Genomic DNA, 22,084 nt, shown 5'->3' on the forward strand with positions numbered 1-22,084 from the left:
ATGATCTTATTCCCGCGAGGGCAGTGAAAGACTCTGCTGAAGTGTTTTGTGAGCCGTACTGCACTCTCTTTAACTATGTTCTGGACGTTGGAAAAATCCCTAAACAGTGGAAAAGGGGCGAAATAACTCCTGTGTATAAGAAAGATTGCCGCCTGTCAAAGGATAATTACAGACCTATCACCAATCTTCCATCTTTGTCAAAAGTCTTTGAAACGCTCATCCACTCAAGAGTCAGTCCCCGGTTCAGAAATATTCCCCACAAGTTCGTGTTCGCTTATAGAAAACAGAATGGTTGCGATACACCCCTGCTCAGTCTTACGGAGGAATGGCGACTGGAGCTGAATGATAGGAAAATAATTGGCCTTGTTTCTATGGAATTGTCGAAGGCTTTTGACTCTCTACCACACGATCTCATTGTGAGGAAGTTCAAAGAATACGATGCTGACGAGAGAACTGCAAATATTTCTCTGATCGCCAACAACGAGTAAAAATAGCTGGAGAATATTCGAGCTGGAATAATATTTCCAGAGGGATCGCCCAAGAATCAATCCTCGGGCCTTTGATATTTAATATTTTCATTAACGATCTCCATCGTGAAAAAATGCAAACTCTCTAGCTACGCAGATGACACGCAAATTTCTTTGCTCATAATGACTAGAGAGAAGTTGAGAGTGCTATAAACTCTGATCTGGAGCTTGTTGATAAATGGTATGAGGATAATGGTCTGAAAAGGAACAATTCTAAGCATCAAGCCATTGTGATGGGAAAATCTGATGCCACACTTGATTTCAAGTGTGAAAATTCCAGCATCCCGGTGACCAAAGAATGAGATGTTAGGCATAACGATAGATGACGAATTGAAGTTTGACAATCATGTTGCTAAAAAAATGTAGGAAAGTTTCACAGCAAATAGCTGTTCTTAGAAGAATGAAGGAACTGCTTGCCTTCCAAACAAGGCGCGACCTATATTTAGCATTTATCCTTCATCACTTCAATGATTGCAGTGAAACCTGGAATAGGACTTACGCGCGATGACGTCAAAACAATTTCTCGTAGCGTCAAACCGAGGCTTGGTGGTGATCGCCTCGCGTGTTTTGTTGGTGTTTAGAGAAATGATCAATTCCCCTCGTCTGTTTTTCTCACTCTTTGTTCGAAATGCCTCAATGGTGTAATACCTGGGGCTATACAACCTCTTCAGACATGAAAATCAAAAATTCCTGGCATCGCTTACCGCAGGAGAACAAAGAACTGCTCTCGAAAGGGCTTGCAAAAATTCGGCGAATAAACACGCCAGTTAATGAGCCCTCGAGGCTATGTGACGACCACTTTGAAGCCGACTGTTTTAGGAAAATCCCGGGTTCCTTGCTTGTCAACTTGAAACCAGGGTAAATTCCCACAAGTTTTTGCTTTGTGCAAGAAAAAACACTGAGGAAACCTCCATCGGAGCGACAAAGTCGTCTCCTTAGAAGCGGCGATGTTTCCCTCAATCCTGGTCCGAGCTCCACTCCTCCAAAGTGCCCTGTTTGTTTGAAGACCGTCGCTTGCAACCACAGAGCCGTGATTTGTGACCAGTGTGAAAAATGGTGCCATATCCAATGCGGCAACATCAAGCCCAACGATTACAAAAACTTACAACGCCTGACAACCTTCGAGTGGTCTTGTCCTCGCTGCCAACAATCCACTGAGATTACTGCAAATATCTCCCGAAATGAATCCCCACTTACAACTACTACCTCGAATGTAAACGACACCAAGCTTACAGAATCCCAGGAAGATCCTTTTCTCGTGCTTAAACAAACAGTTGGCGATAAGAACCTTAAGATTGGTCATCTCAACATCAATGGCCTTATAAACAAGCTGAGTGAGGTCCAGCACCTCTTGTACGAGATCAAGTTTGACCTTCTTGGTATTACTGAGACCCACCTTAATTCAAGTGTGTCAGACGATTGGATCAGAATTTCTGGATATAAATTTGTGAGAAGGGATCGTGGTTCCTGTGGAGGTGGTGTTCTGATATATTTTAAAGAATATCTTACTGTATACCCTTCTGTTTCTTGGGAAAGACCAAATTTAGAAGCATCATGGCTGAACATCACCATGAGATCTCAATCCTTCCTTGTTGGCTGTGTCTACAGACCACCCGATGACTCCTCCTTTTTTGACTCTTTCAGAGACCTGATTTCTAATATCTGGCTGAAAAGAAAAAATGTAATACTTGTTGGCGACTTCAACTCTGATATGTTGCACAAACCTAACAATAAGGAATCCGAATATGGAAAACGCCTACGAGGGATTCTATGTAGCTGTGGACTAAAGAACATTATCAACAGCCCAACCCGTATTACTGTCACCTCCAAGTCACTTATTGACCTCGTGATCACTAGTCAACCCTCAAAAATCCAAACCTCTGGCTCCATCGACCTGGGTATCTCTGACCACAACCTAATATTCGCAGTCTTCAAAGTTACAAGAGGTAATGCAAAACCCAAAGTTATCCCAACCAGGAATTATAAATCACTTGACACAAGGCAACTTAGAAGTGACTTCGACCGGGCTCCCTGGCATATAACTAGTTTATTCGACGACATCGATGACAGTGTAGATGCTTGGCAATGTCTATACAATGAAATATTACATCACCACCTACCCCCACGAGATGCTAAAATAAGAGATAAGTCTCTTCCTTGGATCAACACCTCCATCAGGAAAGAAATGAACAAAAGATACAAGCTCCTAAAAAAGGCAAAGTCATCAGGCGACCCCGAATTATGGGGTCTCTACAAACAGAAGCGATATGAGGTTAAGAAGCTACTAAGAAGTGCTGAAGCTGATTATTGGCAAAAATTATTCAATGAAGCTACTGATTCTAATGAATTTTGGAAATTGACCAACCAAGTCTTGAGGAAACACAAAGTTAAAAACATTGGTCCAATCTGTGATCACAACGAGGAGATAATAACCCATGATTTAGAGAAGACAGAGTATTTTAATGACTTTTTTGTGAATGTCAGCAAAGACCTCACTAAGCAACTTGACCCTTTGAACTTGTCATCTATAAACACCTTTATCACTAGAGTCACTCCTACCAGGGACAAAACTGACATGAGCTGGGAACTGGTAAAAAACAAACTGACTAAAACTGCTAACCCCAAGAAGGCTACTGGTCCAGACCAAGTATCCCCCAGGGTCCTCTCCATGATTGGTGACCCTGTTATCCACAGTCTTTTACCAATCTTCAGGAAAAGTATATGTGACGCATCTTTCCCTTCAAGCTGGAAATTATCACGCGTTAACCCCATATTTAAGAAAGGCTCACCAACAGAAGCGAACAACTACAGACCTATCTCCCTCCTCAGTATCCCTGGGAAAATCTTAGAAGATGTTGTCAGTGATACCCTGAACAACCATTTGCACACACAAGGCTTGTTATCTCATAGACAGTGGGGTTTTCGGAAAAATTATTCAACTGAAAGCCTCTTACTTCACCTAACAGAGACCTGGAAAAATGCGCTGGACAAGGGCCTAAAAGTGGGCGTGCTTTTTATTGACTTTCGAAAAGCATTCGACACAGTGAACCATACCATCCTTCTAGAGAAGCTAAAGGCAATTGGGATATCTGGCGATTTGCATTCGTGGCTTACCGATTACATGTCTGCACGTAAACAATTTGTCCAAATATCAGGATATCAGTCCGAGCACAAAACCATCACACATGGAGTTCCCCAAGGCTCAATACTAGGGCCAAAATTATTTTCAATATTTGTAAACGATCTTCCAGAATCAATAACTAGTGGTGAATTATTTATGTTTGCCGATGATACCACTATTTTTACAATTGGAAACAACATCGACGATATCATCTTAACACTCCAGTCTGTACTAGACCAGCTGTACACCTGGTGTCAATCAAACAGATTAATCGCCAACGAATCGAAATCTGAAGCCCTGATAATTTCTAGCCAGAACTTTATTGGCCCCCTGCCACGCTTGGCCTTTGGTAATAGCTTTATTGAGTACAAAACATCATCTAAATGTTTTGGGGTGACAATTGACAGCAAGCTATCATGGCAGGAGCACATAAAGAACGTTTGTAAGTCATTCAGGAACAAAGTTGCAGTACTGAATCGGATAAAGTTTTTACCGATACCAACCTTAGAAAACATTTATTATAAAACTATTATCCCTAGCGTTTTGTATGGCATTGTAGTCTGGGGGTCTTGTTCTTCAACCTTGACGGATGATATTGATCGAATTCATTTAAGAGCTACTAGCATTATTTACAACCTACCCCATAGCATCCACAGTGATGACATCATGAACGCTCCACACTGGAACTCTATTGTTTCATTTTACATCAGGAGACTTTTAGTTATTACGTACAATATCTATCATGGAAATAGCATTGAGCCTCTAAATGACTTAATAATGAAATCCGAGACTCCTTATGACTTAAGAAAATCCCTAAAAGTTAAGGTTCATAGACCAAGAACAGAAATGGGAAGATCTTCGTTTAAGCACAGAGCTGCACTATCCTGGAACCTCCTTCCCGAAGACATCAAGAACAGTTCAAACTTAACTTCCTTCAAGAGAAAACTCAGGGAAAATAAGAGAATTCTGAAATCTATCAGTTTTGCTAAAGCTTCCTGCAGCGTTTCCTACAAATCTGTTGACTTTAAATACTTTTAACATTTACTCCGTATTGTTATTAATATTTATTTCCTTTAATTGTCATTATTTACATACCATTTTCGGTCTATTCACTAATTAGGTATTTATTAATTGATAGTTTAGTTGATGCAGGTCCACATCAGGACGTAATGTCTTGCCTATCCCTCAACCTGCTTATTAAATAAACTATGATGATGATGATGATGATGATGAAAATCGGTCGAACGAAAGCAGCCGACTTGGTACGTAAACACAGCGTCGGACGATTTGGCAGAAACATGTGATGGCTTTGAAAGTGACAGCATTGTCTGGATCAATAAGGTCCTTATCGAGAGCACTATTTATATAGCTTTGAACTCTGAAAGGGACAGTTGATTTCTTTTAGTTTGATCATCCAACGTAAAATACCGGTATGCCGGGGAAATAAGCTATTCACGTGTATTTACCTTTCGACCAAGGATCGCTTCGTTCCACTCAACTTCCCTCCTTTCCTGCGGGAAAGCCATCTCTTTAAAGCAGGAATAGTCAGTTGACTAGGGGTGATCACTCTTAAGGAAGCTCCGTCGATATCATCCTCAGAAAGAGTGATTTTAGGTGAATTTCCTACAGCCATGTCCGATGTGACATATATTTTTCTCTGATATTCCCGCGAAACCATCACCACCAATGTTGTCACTTTCAAAGCCATCACATGTTTCTGGCAGATCGTCCGACGCTGTGTTTACGTACGAACTCGGCTGCTTTTGTTCGACCAATTTTCGCTCTGATGGAGGTTTCCTCGGTGTTTTTTTCTTGCACAAAGCAAAACTTTGTGGGAATACACCCTGGTTTAAAGTTGACAAGCAAGGAACGCGGGATTTTCCTAAAACAGTCGGCCTCAAAGTGGTCGCCACATAGCCATTTCGAAAGCAGTTCTTTGTTCTCCTGCGGTAAGCGATGCCAGGACTTTTTGATTTTCATGTCTGAAGAGTTTGTACAGCCCTAGGCAATACACCATTGAGGCATTTCGAACAAAAAGTGCAAAAAACAGACCAGGGGAATTGATTCTTTCTCTAAACATCAACAAAATACGCGAAGCTATCACCACCAAGCCTCGGTTTGACGCTGCGAGAAATTGTTTTGACGTCATCGCGCTTAAGTGCTATTTCTGTAGCAAAAGTGCCGCAGATAAATTGGAAAGGATAAACGAGCGCGAGATTAGGTTTTTTTTTTTTTTTTCCCGGGGTAAGTACACGAGCTATCCAGAACTTCTTAACGCATTAGGCCTCTCATCTTTAAAAACAACAAAGATTAATTAAAATTATGTTGTCTATTTTCAACGCCGTTCACAGTTCTTTGGCGCCCAAAAGTACACAAGACCTGATAGTTCATAGGAAGAACGTTAAGCATAATTTAAGAGGTGACTATATTCTCTCGCTACCCAAGCCAAAGTCTACTACATAGGGCTTGAACTCAGTCCGTTATATTGGTCCGAAACTCTGGAATTCACTTCCGAACAGGCTTAGAAATATAACGAATTTTAAGTCTTTTAAGAGGTCCATTAGACAAGTCGACTTAATGCAATTTTTATAATTTTCACGCTTAATAATTGAATTCAGTATTTATTTCGTTACAAGATATATTTATTAGGATTTTATTTAAAGATGAAAATAAACAATTTTTAAAAATCGAGTTTCCAGACGGGATTTGAACCCACGACCCTCCGTGATCTAGTCGGATGCTCTAACCACTGAGCTACAAGAGACTCTATGGTGAGCGAGGGTCAATTAGTGGGTACGGACTGGAACCGCATCACGCAACTACACAGCCAAACATCAGCTAGCGCATAGAAGCTCACTAACAGCATCACGCTGTCACATTAGAGCATCAAATGCATTAAAGCATCACATGCAGCCAACCAGCCTCCAAAGTGAGCATGTAAAGATGAAAATAAAGAATTTTTAAAAATCGAGTTTCCAGATGGGATTTAAAGATGGGATGGGATGTAAAGATGAAAAGATGTAAAGATGTAAAGATGAAAATAAACAGTTTTTAAAAATCGAGTTTCCAGATGGAATCCCATCTGGAAATTCGATTTTTAAAAATTGTTTATTTTCATCTTTACATGCTCACTTTGGAGGCTGGTTGGCTGCATGTGATGCTTTAATGTGACAGCGTGATGCTGTTAGTGAGCTTCTATGCGCTAGCTGATGTTTGGCTGTGTAGCCGCGTGATGCGGTTCCAGTCAATACCCACTAATTGACCCTTGCTCACCATAGCGTCTCCTGTAGCTCAGTGGTTAGAGCATCCGACTAGATCACGGAGGGTCGTGGGTTCTAATCCAATCTGGAAACTCGATTTTTAGGATTTTATTATTGTAATTAAAACTATAGTATATTCCATATTCAACTTTTAACTTTAATTTTTATTGTGTTTTGTGGAATACCTGTAAATTAGCTGGAGTGCTTTCGCAGATACTGATCCCGTTCTGTCTGTAAAGGTTCGCCTTTATTGTAGCTAAGCGTATATTCACAATAAACTGTTATTGTTATTGTTATTCGAACCCGCCACCTCGATGACCTTGCATGCACTCGTTGCGCGCCCACGATTACCAGTCGACCATCTCGAAACTCATGACTATAGTTATATTAACTGTCGGGGTGAAGAGTTTACAAATACTGGGTTAGGGGGTAGGGTGAGGACATTTGTATGACTGAGAGTACAATGGAGCGTGTCTTCTCAAGAATAAAGGAAATGAAGCATACAAGCATAGTTAATCGAGGAGAAGTTCAAATATATGAACTTCATATATTCATCGTATCTGATTTATCATCACGGGTTTATTACGAATCAACTTAACGGCCTGCTCCCAGTTGGCTTATCAGCTCAATTGGTAGAGCGCTGCACTAGTATCGCAGAGGTCAGGGGTTCGAATCCCGTACAGGCCTGATTTTTTTCAGGTCTGATTTACGCTATTGCATAGATAGCGCTCTCTACTGCGAGGATCGTGCATCATACGTATCTATAACCGCAGTTCAAATATATGAACTTCATATATTCATCGTAGATGAGTTTAATTTGCATGTGAATGGAAACTTATGAAAGGATTAGCACGAGGACTCGTTTTGAAAATGAGGCCAAGGGTAATTCGCAAATTGATTATTGATATCCACGAGAAACATTAACATAAGTGGTAATGGCGGACAGCCTTGTTTACTGGGGCTCGTTAAATACGACGAATCGTACGCTTCTTTAGGAAGGTATATTAAGTGTGTACTCTTGGCACAATGTCAGACGCCTGGTGTCAAGCATTTTTACCTTGACATATTTTAAAGATACATTTCTTTTACTTTATGTTCACTTTGTGCAAGACGTGGCAATCATTTGTTAGATTAGCATAGGTAATCGCATGGGGCCGCGACTCGGGCAGCATCTCTTTAATTAGCATCTGATTCTCTCAAACCAGTCAATGGCCTCAACTGTCAGGGGCAGTCATTTCTTTTTTTGTCCACGGTGTCAAGAATCATGTCTGTGATAAGGATTTTTAATGTTTCTGTTGAATGTTTGATTTTTGTTTCCACTCTGAGGTTGGGACAAGAGTTTCTTTCGCTCCAATAAGCTGGTTAAAAGCTGCACGTTCACATACTTTGCAAAATGCAGGTATGCAGGTAATAGGGGCATGGGGCGATTGTTGTTTGATACTCATGGTACCCCTCCTTCAGCGTTGAGTGACAACTGCTTATTTGATAAAGAAGAACATCTTTCAAAGTGGAAAAAATGTAAGGCAGGGCATCCTTTTTAACGGGATCTTGTCGAGCCCAAGCGCCTTATTTGGAGGGAAAGGAATGTTCGATCTTGCGTATCGCTGAAGAGGAAACAGGATGGAACTGAAATTCCTCAATTATTAATTAGGAAAGCAGTGGCAGCTGAAGGTGTCTGTCTGGGTAAACCTTTAGCAATCACAAAGGATTTCGCATCACACGCATAGAAATATTGTCATAACCGGGGGCCTTTCTTGGGGAAAAGAAGCTACAAATGTTTTCCAATTTATGTGTAGTATTGTATCGTCAATGCTGACTCCGCACCAACCTGACCGGATTAACTCTAATTCCTTCTTTTCCTCGTGTGAGTGCTTGCTGAACATCATATATAACAATCGATGTTCGTGTCCTTCGTCTTGGGGACACAGCTCTAAGCTAGCAAATACTGACTTATCCCTAATCGGTGTTTGACCACGTTGGAAAATATTTCCAAACTTACAGACCAGAAACAAACTGGTGTTGGAAATGCAAACTCCGGGGCGACGAAAAGTCGCGAAAATTACAGTCCGCTGGATAGAAAGAACGCCAACAAAGAGAAAGTACGAAACGTACGATTCCGTTCCTGCAAGCCCAAGTTGTAAAAATCGAAAAAAAATATAACGAGGAAATATCACTTGTGGGAGGCTGAATAGCACCTGTAGGAGGAATTAAGTGACATTACAATACTCAATCAACGAAAAGGCAAGCCTAACAATAGAAACAGATGCGTAAACAAGAATTATTTCAAAATTTTACGCGTTATCTATTATTTTTGCCCACCCTACATTTGCTTGTGTTATCAAAAGCAAATCATAAGAAGAATTCAGCCACATTTTCCCCATCAATTTAACCCTTTTTAACAATATCACTATAAAATTAAATACGAAAAGCATACCAGAAAAATACCATAGTGGCTCAAAAAGATAACTTCTCAGAAAAAAAGATGAAAAAGGAAAAAGAAAAGGAAAAAGACCATGATAATAAGGAGAAAAAAATTGAAAAAAGAAACCAGCAACAACAAAAACGAAAAAGAATTTCACGGGGAGAAGTTACTCGGTCCCCAAGCCAGTTTGAGAGTTACTCCTTGTCCGCTAGCTCCAAATCATACTCGGGGAGAAGTTGTTTGGTCCGCAAGCCGGATCGAGAATAACTTCTATAAAGTGATTCGAACCCGCGACCTCTGTGACATCACTTGCACTCGTTGGGCGCCCACGATTACCAGTCGACCATCTCGAAATTCAATGTTATATTGGTATTAATTGTCGGTGTGAAGAGTTGGGGGATAGGGTAAGGACGTTTGTCTGACCGAGAATGCAATGGGGCGTTTCCAGTTAAGAAAATGAAGTAATACAAAGAACTCGGATAGAAGCCATATCAACGAGAAATATTAGCATATGTGGTAGTGGCGGACAGGCTCGTTTACCAGGGCTTGTTAACCACCACGATTCGGACAGAGCTCGAAGAAGCTATCAAGTGTGTACATTGGCACAATGTTACACACCAGGTATCACGAATTTTTGCCTCTGTGCTCTGTGGACCCATTTATCATAAATACATTGCTTTCGCTTTAGGTTTGCTTTAAACCAGACGCGGCATTCATTGGTACGTTAGATTAATTAACAAAGGTTAAAAGTGTTCGTGGCTGTGCTGATACATGAAAGAAACATTTCACGTTTCCTTTTGCCTGTACCGTATATCATATATTGATTTTGGTACAAAATAAGATCCTCACAGGGGCATCGATATACATTTTAACACTGTGAAGAAAGAGGCTTACTGAGACTGGGAACAGGAAACTGGGTTTTTTTTTTTTGCTTTTTTTTTTTTTTTTCGCCTTTGTCATGTATTTTTCTACACAATAAAATGCCAAAATCCTCTTGTGCTCGTCATCTATTTATTTGTTTGTTTGTCGGTTTGTTTGTTTGCTTGTTCGCTTTTTATCATTGACTGACAAACTACGTCACTGCGCATGGATCTCCCCACGAAATTTCACCGACATCCTTTGGTAGCAATCTCAGTTCTGTATCAAGAAAGCTGACAATTTTTAAAACAGCTCAGGGTACAGTTTGTATGTCATGTGGTTTGTCATGTATTCCAAAGAAAAATGTCCGCTCATTTTCCATGACGCTTACACAGCCTATTCAGCTCTGGATGCGATGTCTGCTGCAAAAAATCATTAACTGTAAGTTGAAACACACTTTTCTGGTACGGTCGAAAGTATGATTCGATCAGGGAACTATAATTTTTAGATATAAATATACACCATGTAATTTCATCTTTTTTTGGGAAACTTTGTGTCAAGTCATGGCTGTGACATTTTATACACGTGGACGCCATGGATATGCAGTTAAGTTTTCGCCATACTTCGGTCAAAGATTCCTTTGTGCAACTTCGCAACATTATGGAATAGCAGGTAAATAAAACTTTGGTACATTGCTTACAATATGTGAAGAGTGAATATTACAGCTGGGAGGTAAATCTTTCTTCAGGAATTTACTTCTGTGTTAAATGTGTGTAAAGGAAGCATATTAAAATACCTTCGATTTTTGTAAAATTGATTTTTACCTCATGTTAGGTGGTGGGACTTTATTTGTACTAGACATCCTTCCCAGTGGAATTAAAGTAATTGGAAGGTGAGCTACAGATTAAAGCGGAACTTATTTTTTTTATTTATTATTTTTTTTTTTTTTTAAGTTTTTGCCACATTCAAATACAACCTTTAGTTAGAACTAGCTTAATTGCCGGCTTATCAAAAGAGATTTGTATATTATTTCTTCAAAGGCTTCAGGAGTTATATTCGATTGTACTGATTGTTACGTGCACGAATGACCAACAAATGTCCGGTAACAAAGCATGTATGAAAATAGACTCCCGAGTACGATATATGGCACGCAACAAAAATGTAACAACAAGCAGTTACCCATTTTAACTATTATTTAATTAGTTTTACATTGTCTAATTTACTTAGGTTAAAGATTAAGTTAAGCAGTTCATAAAGCAGGCTTACAATCCTTTATGCCGTAGAAGTGTTCGTCATCTTGATCAACCTCCAATTCCAACTTCCGCCGACTGAAGACAACAGCGCTTGGCTTTCTTGATTTATCGCATTCTTTCCTTGTACACAAACTTTACCGGAGGACTCCATAGTAAACTCTGTATTCTCTATCTTCTTCCTCTCTCGACTATCGTCTTTTTCATCTCTTTCTTCTCTCCGGATATCGCAAGGTCAAAAGGTCATAGCCTTGTCATATCATAGCTTCCAAAAGTTCAGTCAGCAAGCCATGAGGGTAAGCCCTCGGGCAAATCTCTTTTGTACTTCTCACAAGCCAGCCTTTATACATTTACTTTAGTTATCTAGAATGTTCTATTACTGTTTATAGCGTATTACAAGTTGTACTATTTTTGGAAACTGCTGAGTCACATGAAAGAAGTTTCTGGAATATTATAGATTATAGATAATTCTAGAAAAGTCTGGGATTGCATGACAGATTCAGTAAAAATAATTCGATCCTCGTAACATGATCATAGGCCAATAAAACCTTTGGTTCTGATACAAATTAAAGAAAAGATTTTGCAAACACAGTAAAAAAAGACCCACTCTTAGAAACAAGGAACTTCAGACGACTTAGGCAACACAGTTTATACAAAATTATTGAAATCCTTGTCATCATTTTGACAGATGGGAGTGGAGAGAGGGTCTTTTTGACTGTTCATGGAGTGAACACAATCAGGATTTTAGTATCACTGCTAGTGGAGATGGTTCAATTCAGATGTGGGATCTCAAAAACCCTAAGGTACATCTTGGAAGCTTAGACCTTTAGAGTCTCTTTGGAAAACTGAGTTGTGGCATATCAAGATAATTTTGGTTAGTTTGGCAATTAAGATCTCTTTGGTTCTGCAAGTCAATTAAGTTAGCTCAGGACTTTGCTTGTGTTTCAGAGAAGAGAACTAGGATCTGACTTATGATGATACGATGAGTGTCAAAGCAGTTGGAAATTAACTCCCTGTGTTTTGTTAAAGGGTCCTATAAAGGTCTGCAAAGAACACAGTGCTGAGGTAGGAAGGACTAAATTAAAAGAATTAGTTATAAATTAAAATGAAAATATTGCTCTTCGGAATGGGGTAGAGTATGATTTTGGTATCCTACATGTTTCTCCTGCTTATATTTTAACACATCACAGTAGATTTAAACCATGTTTACTTTTCTTGCCTGTACTTCTAAAGGTCTATGGTGTGGACTGGAACTGTAATAGACAACTTGATCAATTTTTGAGTGCATCTTGGGATCACAGCATAAAACTGGTAAATAATGGTAATAGGGCTGAGTTGAGTCCAATTTGGTTTGTAATTAGATCTGTGGGTCACAAAATCAGACAGCTATGGAGCTCAAGTCTGATTTGTGAATCATTAGTATGATAACAGACAGTACAACACACCATCCTGTTCCCAATTAATCGAAACTGTGACAAACTAGAAAAACAAACCAGCCATTGGTTACACATTTCATTCAAAAAAGAAAATTGAAGAATAGTGAACTTGGTGAAATGCGTGGCAACAGCATATGTACATGTGTGCTAGCTGTCCAATTACACAGCGACATCAACTGGGGTGTGAGTATTATGAAACTGTCAAGTTACAAGCATGATGCATAGGTTTTATAAGAGTAGTTATGATGCTAATCTATTCCATGTAAAATTAAAAAATAGCTGTGATATTAAATACTGTTATAGTAACACTTAGTTTATGCACTAACTGTAACTTTCTTTCCCAGTGGGATCCAAATGGAGCCCAATCTCTAGCTACATTTGCTGATCATCAGCATGTAGTTTACAGTGCAGTGTGGTCTCCACATGTTTCAAGGACATTTGCTTCTGCTTCAGGTTACTAAAACATCGCATTGTTAGTTGCCCTTCCTGTGATCCATTGCCCATAATGCTAGAAGTTCAGCCTGAGAATTTGTTTCTAACCCTTTCACCCCAAATATCTCATTTGTGTTGCATTTCTTCTTACATTCATACATACATACATACATACATACATACATACATACATACATACATACAAACATACATACATACATACATACATACATACATACATAGGTTAATTGACCACTCCCCATAGGAGCTTTTCAGGGCCAACACTCACTCATCCCACCCAAGGGAGGACATCCACACAGTAATCTAATGCGTGAGAAATTAACGTCTCCTACCCCTAACCCTGCAGGAGACAGGCCTACGGTTTGTTCATCCTTATCCGAGAAGACTAGAATATCTATCCATTTCTTGATTATAGAAACTGCCATACAATTCTAAGAGAACTTGATATTTGATCAACTGAAAATCCCCTTGATTTGATATTTTTCTGTATTCTCATTACTTGTCAGCTTGATATTGTATTGGTACTGTGTGGAGAAATTCTTTCTTGGTCACACATGGGAGTTAAAGAGTCAAATTGACCATTGTCTTCTTGATGGTGGTTTTTTTGCATTTTTCATAAGCTGTCTGTCTGGCCATGTGTTGTTTAAGTAAGAGAAATTAGTTATAAGTCACTCCTAAAATGAAGAAGGCTTACATTGCGAATGAGCAATAACTGGACTCATTAATTTAAAAGTAATTACAGTCGTTAAGAAGTGATCAAAGTGGGATAGAGATGAAGTCCATGGATAGAGAATTTAACCTGTGTTGGCAAGAGTTTGTGTTAGACAGCATAGCAATGATTAAGTACTCTAGAATTAACAAAAAAGAGGACCACCATGTCATTAAGAAAATTAATTTGATTCATGTCCACAAAATTAGTAATTACATGTCAATAATTCTTGAAAACGCTGGACAATTTTGTAGGAGACAACACCCTTAGGATATGGGACATATCAGCCCCTCCACATGCTCAACAGACCATTAGGGCTCATGATGGGGAGGTCCTCACTTGTGACTGGGCCAAATATGATGTGGTAAGGGTCACAATTGACATACCAGTACCTGTACTTAATTAGGGACAGCAACTGTTAGGGGAAGGGTAGTTCTAACTTAGTTTATGTGTACATTTATCTCAAGAAAATAGCTCCAGTGGTCATTCTAATAGTATACAGTGTGTGTGTACAGTACAGTAGGACTGTGTTCTGAGTTTTGTTTGTCTCAGGTGCTGTGGGAGAGATGACTGATGATAATTATTAGTTCTATGTATGTCTGTGATCATTTGCAACTGAATGTACCAATTTCCTTCATTGGGATACAGTTTATTAACAAAATGTTCATTCTTTGTTTTCAATGCACATGCAGTAGTATTAAAGATGACTCCTAACAATGAACATAGTCAATGGTTATCATATTAATTGAATACTTAACAATATAAAGGAATGTTTCACTTAATTGTCCGACATTTTTTTGTATCTTTTGGAGAATTTAGTGGTGACTGGATCAGTGGATACAAAAATCAGGTACCAATTTGGTAATATCATTTATGAAAAAATTATTTTTTGCAGTTGTTGGACATAGTTCTGTGAGACAGCATAAATTGAATTATAGAATAGATGATTAATTAACTTTTTTGATAATAGTTTTATAAATATTTTTGGTGGAATTTTAGTCAGTAAAAGTTATATGTACATACACCTTGTCAATTCATGTCGTAATGGTTGTCTTTCCTCCAATATATAGAGGTTGGGATCTGAGAAACATAACCGCACCTGTGTTTACACTAGAAGGCCACCAGTATGCAGTAAGACGAGTGAAGGTAAGAACCACTTTTAACCAGTTTGCAGGTGGGAAGGAAAGGTTTAGCCTAAATGCCACTCCCTTTTACTAAGACAGCAATCCTACTTGCAACTACTTCAGTCACTATGGTGAGGAGTAAAACATTTTGTCTAATTTTTGGAAAACTGGCCAAATTGGCAACATGCATTTGGCTGTCACAGAATGTTTTATTCTCTGGTGTGTAATTTTCCCTGGCAATCCTGCAACCCTTAGCTCATAAATTTTAAAATCTAACTGGCAAGTTTGATAATTAATTTCTCACTCAGTCACCCTGTAAGCCTCATATTTGGAAGGAGGGTCCTACCTTATTCTCTGAAATATTGAACTTTGTATTGAACTTGTTTTAGGTCTTTCTTTTTGAAATTGATTATTTGTCATTTTCATTGCTACTTTCAATCAAGAACAGTACTATCTCTTGGTGCAAAGTGACACTGAGGTCTTCAATCCCTTGGGATAAAGAAAGCTGACTATTTACAATAATAATAATAATAATAATAATAATAAAGGTCTTTATTAAGAACTATTGTGCAAACAGATGTGCAACAATTAACATGAATAGAATGAATAAGGAAAAAGAAAAGGTATTGATTACTATTGAAAAGACATCTATTAATAAAAACTGATTTAAAATGGCTTGTCTGAAAATTAGGTAAAATATAATTATGCGACGTAGTTCTCAACTGCAACCTAGTTCTCATTAATTCTAATTCTGCTCAAACAACTGTTACAAACAGTAGCTTAAATAAGATGATACTGTAGAATGATATAAAAGTCATGTAAAAGTAGTGGTCCTTCCGTTATCAACAGGCTTTCCTGATTAGTGTACACAGTTATATGTATGAACATCTTCCAAATATGTTTTCATATCAAGAAGACTTACTGTATTATCAGGGTTGATAACAAAAATTTATCACTTCATCTATTATTTCTCATCAGTGCTCTCCCCATAATGGCACCTTACTGGCATCTTGCTCCTATGACTTTACAGTTCGAACTTGGAACATTGCCAACGGAACATGTCCATTAGAGACTACAGAACACCACACAGAATTTGTTCTGGGATTAGATTTCAATCTTCATCTTCCAGGACAGGTAATTTTTACATTAAAAAAAAATATCTCAACATATTAGTGATAATGAGACCAATAGTTTGCCAAAATCCAGGCCTGCAGTAAAGATCTAGTGATCTAGAAGACATTGCTGTATCGTGATTATTTCCAGAAGGATATGAGCTTGTGTTGTTGCCAAGTATTTGGAGAGGCAAGAGGGTTAAGTCTCCGAAGAAACCATGGTGGTTATTGGTACTACAAGATAATTTGGTTTTATTAACTGAGTTGATACATGTAATTATAGTAACTATAAATCAACCACCATAAAGAGTCTCTGAAGGCAATGTTTCACATGTTAGTCCTTCATCAGAGCGCTTTGATGAACTGCAAAGTGCTAGCTTTAATACTCTGCAATGGCAAATTTTACATTATCAATTCAGTTGAGGTGTTGAACTTGGCTTCATTCATAGAGGGGATTTTAAAAAAAGAATGACCCTGTGAACAGTTAAAACTATGGCAAAGAGTACTGGTCATGATCAATTTAGGCAGATTTTCCTCTAATTCTTCTTCCATGTTATAGATTGCTGACTGTTCATGGGATGAAAAAGTGAAAATACACTCTCCACCTTCTCTGCTGTAAAGATGACTATCATGAAATGACTAACTGATACAGTAGATTGTAATTTAAAAAGTTTCTTCAATGATACACTCTTACATGACAAAATATCTTTATTAGCCCAATCTACTACTTTCTTTAATTATTTATGTGAGAACAATTTGCTTACAATGATGTGAAACTTAACTCTTGGTTTTGTTCATTGATGATTTATATTCCATGAGCAGGGCATTATGCATCAGATCCAATATTTTGCTCTACACAATGTAATTTTCCCTTACTTGTAAATAATTCTATGATATGAAATATTTTGTCCAACATAAAATACATTTGAGACAATTTTCTAAAATTCTTATATTTGAAATGCAAGAATTACTACAGTACAACCATAATGGTCTGAAGTGTTGTTGCTTGCCTGTGAACTGAATATAGATTGAATTACATTTAATGTGTTTTAGACAAATACTTATACATGTATGTTATCTGCAAGTATTTTACACAAAATATGACATCACTCACATGTCGAATTCCACACAAAAATAACATCTACATGTATACCAGAAATTTAAAATAATTAGCACTGACAGTGACTAATTATCCGTCCTGCACTGGCCAACATCTCCCAGAGATTGGGTACAAATATTATATATAGAACACACAATTTAAAACAATTTTCAATGATACAGTAAATACTTTTGCAATTCAGGGAACCAGTAACTGTACATGTGGGAATAAAGAATTAATTTGTGAAAATTTCCCAGTGAAATAAATTTAGAGTTGTTTCAACATTGAAATATCAATTATATTGATATGTATTTTAATTTTTCAAAGAAATAAAGATTTACTTATAAACTTTATAAGAATACTTTGCCCCAAGTAAAGAAAATCCAAGACTAGCATTGGCACTATGATTAGGATTTTACTCCAGAATTGTGTGGATAGTGGTAAATGCTTGTCTTGAACATGCTTAGATGCTAGCCAAAACAGTTGGCTAGCATCTAATCTTTCCTTTTATTTGAACTCCAAGCTTTCACTCCTACAATCCATTAGAAATTCTCCTTACTGTCTGCCATACAACTCTTATGATGTTAGTTTGGAGAATTCAGCTTTAGATCGACTATTCTCATCACTTGTCTGCTTAAATTAATGCTCCCTATTTTTAACCATTCTCATCCCTTCTACCCTTTGTTTCCAAACGAGTAAGTGATATCCTTTTTAAAGATATGATCATAATACTCTGACTTTTATGGCATAAAATATTTGGAAATGGCTCTTTGTAAAATGGATGAAATCAAAAGCATACTGCCATATGTAATTCTCATTGCTCTTTCTTCTCCCTTTTGTTTACTCTGGGTCTATCAGGTGGGAAGAGTACCATGATAACACCCATGCCTGCTATAAGGGAACCAATGCAACCAGGCCCATAAACACTAACCTCCTGAGCAAACCCACCTAAAGCAGGAGAAATCATTCGTACAAATGACAGTAATGAGTTCCCTATCCCTAACATGACACCTTTCTCATCCTCCCTGCCCCTGCGGAAAGTCAGATTAGTTGTGCAGACACGGCAGACTGCACTCGAGATTGCCAGTGGCATAATGAAGATTGGAATAAACAATATGCTGGGTGAAAATGTTATGCCTAGAAGTGATGCCATAAGAATTAGTGAGAAGTGAAGTTGCATCTTTGCATCATTGTGATTGTACAATTTTGCTATCTTTCCCACTAGAATTCCAGAAAAACCACCAACTAGACCATTGTAAGACATAATATAGCCATTGGTTTTTGGACTAGTATTGAAGTGGAACTCTAACATGGAGGTGAAATTGCTGCGAAAGACTAGCATCGAAAATCCCATCACAAAACGAATTACTATCAAATCTAGTGATGAACTCAATGAAGAAATTTTGCATATACTTGTTCCATTGGATGTGGAGGTGCCTGCTTTTTTACTGAGTTCTTTTCTATCCCTCAGTTCTTTCCTATCTAGTTCACTTTCTATGTGGTCAGCCATTTTGTTGTTTACTGTATTGTCATCAGCAAGGAGTGGATCACATTCTTGCCTTGTAGAAGACTGCTTCCTTACTTGTTCAACTGGTGTCACAAAGAACCATACAAAGAAAAAATTGATCAAAAAAATGCATCCAGTTAAGGCAGTCACCCTAGAGAAACCATTTGACTGCATGGCCAAGTGTCCACCTATCAAAGGACCAATTACAAAACCTAGACTGGAAAATGCATTAAAGTTCCCAAACACTTTAGGATGATCAATAGAGGGTGAGACATCTGAAAGATATGTCTTTGCAACACTTTGACTGTGCTTGAAAATCCCTGAAAACAAACAATACAAGTTTATCTTAAGTAGTGCAACAAAAATGACCCAAGCATGTTCCCAAACACTACACTACTAGGATTCTAGACTAGATTTATATCAATTTAATGTTAATGCCCACTCTCCTCTGCAGGAGCTATGGATTGCAGTAAACAGTAAAAATTGACAAGCATTGAACAGCTGGACTCATTCCATACTTATAAACCAGATAAAAAAAGGATCTCACCTACTGGAACTCTCCTCAGTGCTAGAAAAAGTAATGTTGTTGGAATTCCTGTCAGATTATAACCTACAGCTGCACCAAAGAGGCTAATCAAAAGAACATTTTTTCTTCCAAATATATCACTCAGTTTGCCCTACGAATAGGAAAAAGTGTACCACTAATATACATGTACATTAACTTCAAGTTCAGTAATAATTCAAAGCTGATTCAAAGTTATTCAAAATCTAGTCTGCCATATTAATTATGTTAGCCATGGTATTTTATGTCACACAGTATATTACTTTAGTCAAGGCCTGCCCACATTGTGAAAATAGGAGCAAATCTTGGTGCATTCCATGTCAGTGTAAATTTATTTGTGATCTATCATAAAAGGTTTGAACACAAAGGAAACATTTTAGGAGTGTTATCAATGATGACTTCCATTGTGTTTGAAACATCAATCATTACTGCTGATGACAGACAGTCTCAGCACAAGACTCCCATGTTACTAAGTTGGGATAACAGAAATTACATTTGCCTAAAAGTGACTAAGATAGGGTGTTTAACCGGCCAAAGAATAAACTATAACATGCGGGTACACACCACGCACAAGTTAACCAAATGTCCTTCCCTCCCCAACAGGGTAATATCAAAAATCTTGTAATCTAATCAGCTTCATGCTTCTCACTATGAATTCTGTAATGCTTGGTAGGTGAAGTGAGTAGGCTACCAGTGTGAGATTGTAAATAAATACAGTCAACGCCTGAGCCTGTCTTCTGGGGTGGATCCAGGATTTAGTCAAGGGGGGTTTGGAGGGGGTTTGGAGAGTTGTTCTCCTCCTGAGGGGTCCAAGATTTTGAAAATTAGGTCTTCGGAAACATGATTTCCAGCGTTCTCAGGGAAAATTTAGGGGGTTCGACCGAACCACCCGAACCACCCCTGGATCCACCCCAGGTCTTGATACTGAGTTTTGAACAACAAGTAAATATATACAAATTGTAACAATTACATAGTATGCTCTCTAGATATCTATGCCCCCCTTGGTCAATTTGGACTTCACCCATATCAACTGTCACATAAAAAAAAACAGGCTCATAATCTTGTTTTTAAGTATACTTTGTGAAAGTGTTGCATGACTTTATGCATATAACAATAAATTATAATAATAATGAATTACAATTTATATAGCACTTATTACAAGCCTCTAAGCACTTAACAATGTTTTTCAGGGGACTTAACAAACTGCTTGCAGCAGTTTACAATTTTTTGTGAAGACTTATTTTAATAATAATAATAATAATAATAATAATAATAATAATAATAATAATAATAATAATAATAATAATAATAATAATAATGTAGACAAAACTCTTACCATGACAGGACTGGAAAAGAATTGAAGGGCACCGTATATAGACCCTGTGACATAATAAAACAGAAAACCAATTATTATACTGATAAAAAGCCAGCCTTAACAACTTTTTAATAAGCAATTTTTTCTCAAAAATCCAAGTCTTGAGTATATAATTTGACGACACACAAGATTGCTGAAAGAATAGGAATCTTCTGTCTCTGTCCAACTTGTTCTTTTTTTTTAACGAGGCATATTTTTCGGGACAATTTATAAGTCAAGAACTGTAAGAATAACGACGGATAACTTCCCATCGAGAAGAAACGCCAAGGGTTTCAAGGTGATGTATAGTGAAACAATGAATTAACAGGTGCAATTTATCAATGAACTAGTGAGTTTTCCAGGTAGAGAAAGCTCGTTTGTTTTAAAGTGTGCCTCTTTACGGATCCACTAACCTATCACTCCGACAAGCGACGGTGATGCCCCAAGCTCTCTAGCTCTGTGTGTGAGAAGAGGTAAGAAGCAACTTACAGCGAACAAATCCTGTTAGACATAAGACAACAACAATCTTTGGTCTCTTGTTCGATGTTTGATTATACTCATCTCAACAAGATTAAGTTATTGAAAAAGAAAGCGGCACTGGTCGATCATACCAGAAATCCTACGCAGTACAAACAGTAAATCAGCACCGTTCCCTCTTTCTTCCTAAGGAAGGAAGCCAAAGTCACCTTTGGCCACTTCGAACCGAGAACACCATGCATGTTCAATTTGTTTGATTATATTAAATACAAACCAAAACTCGTCTGAAGGTCTGGGCGCGTTTTGATTGGTTTGTCCTTCCACGTGATCAGACTCTTGATTCGTCACGCAAACAGTTTGGCCACCAACAACATTACGTCATGACAATAGCGTGATGCTTTAACCTTGCCTTGCTTTTGCTTTTGCTTTTCAACCTCCTTTCGAGTGAACCCGAGAAAAACATCACCAGTAAGGGTTGAATTTAAAGATTCAAGTCCCTGAATTGCAAATACATGTATCATTAGAGCAGGTGTGCTACTGCAAAAGAGAGAACACATCATATTCCATGCCTGATTCCATGCTTCATAAACAATGTATGTATATAATTTGGACTTGTTTTTGTTTCTTTAAGTAAAAAGCCCGCTCTATGAAAAAAATAACAAGTTCCGCTACTTGCAATTTATAATTGTTTTTGGCTAGGTCAGTTAGTGAACATGCAGATTAGAGAGCCACCAAAAAAAAAAAACAAAAAAAACAAGAATATTTTCAGGGCTTCACCGCCAAAACTCCGTCGAAACATCCATTTGGAAAGTT

General features: G+C 38.0%; 2 protein-coding genes and 1 long non-coding RNA gene across 7 annotated transcripts in view; 2 read left to right on the top strand and 1 right to left on the bottom strand.

Moving 5' to 3' along the window:
• Positions 1–22,084, top strand: part of LOC148725959 (uncharacterized) — a 62,785-nt gene that overhangs the window by 13,221 nt on the left and 27,480 nt on the right. The window lies entirely within an intron of this gene.
• Positions 10,623–17,730, top strand: LOC111340624 (peroxisomal targeting signal 2 receptor). Its single transcript, XM_088731019.1, has 11 exons — positions 10,623–10,860; positions 11,023–11,080; positions 12,127–12,241; positions 12,468–12,503; positions 12,672–12,749; positions 13,219–13,327; positions 14,291–14,400; positions 14,849–14,886; positions 15,107–15,182; positions 16,139–16,294; positions 16,832–17,730. Exons 1-11 carry the CDS (start codon positions 10,752–10,754, stop codon positions 16,889–16,891), a joined length of 945 nt encoding a protein of 314 aa, XP_088587145.1. The 5' UTR covers positions 10,623–10,751; the 3' UTR covers positions 16,892–17,730.
• Positions 16,963–22,084, bottom strand: part of LOC148725961 (solute carrier family 67 member A2-like) — a 28,671-nt gene continuing 23,549 nt past the window's right edge. The window contains exons 1-5 of one of the 4 annotated variants that reach the window (XM_088731015.1): positions 21,406–21,602; positions 21,208–21,295; positions 20,777–20,820; positions 19,426–19,555; positions 16,963–19,198 (exon numbers count right to left, since the gene is read on the bottom strand). In XM_088731015.1, coding sequence (XP_088587141.1) covers positions 18,186–19,198; positions 19,426–19,555; positions 20,777–20,820; positions 21,208–21,295; positions 21,406–21,513 — 1,383 coding nt within the window. In that variant the 5' untranslated portion in view covers positions 21,514–21,602 and the 3' untranslated portion in view covers positions 16,963–18,185. Of the gene's footprint in view, positions 19,199–19,425; positions 19,556–20,776; positions 20,821–21,207; positions 21,296–21,405; positions 21,603–22,084 lie in introns of those variants that run through there. The other 3 variants (XM_088731017.1, XM_088731016.1, XM_088731018.1) reach the window with 3 other exon arrangements.

Source organism: Stylophora pistillata, chromosome 8 (assembly GCF_964205215.1).
Source record: "Stylophora pistillata chromosome 8, jaStyPist1.2, whole genome shotgun sequence".
Classification (NCBI taxonomy): Eukaryota; Metazoa; Cnidaria; class Anthozoa; order Scleractinia; family Pocilloporidae; genus Stylophora; species Stylophora pistillata.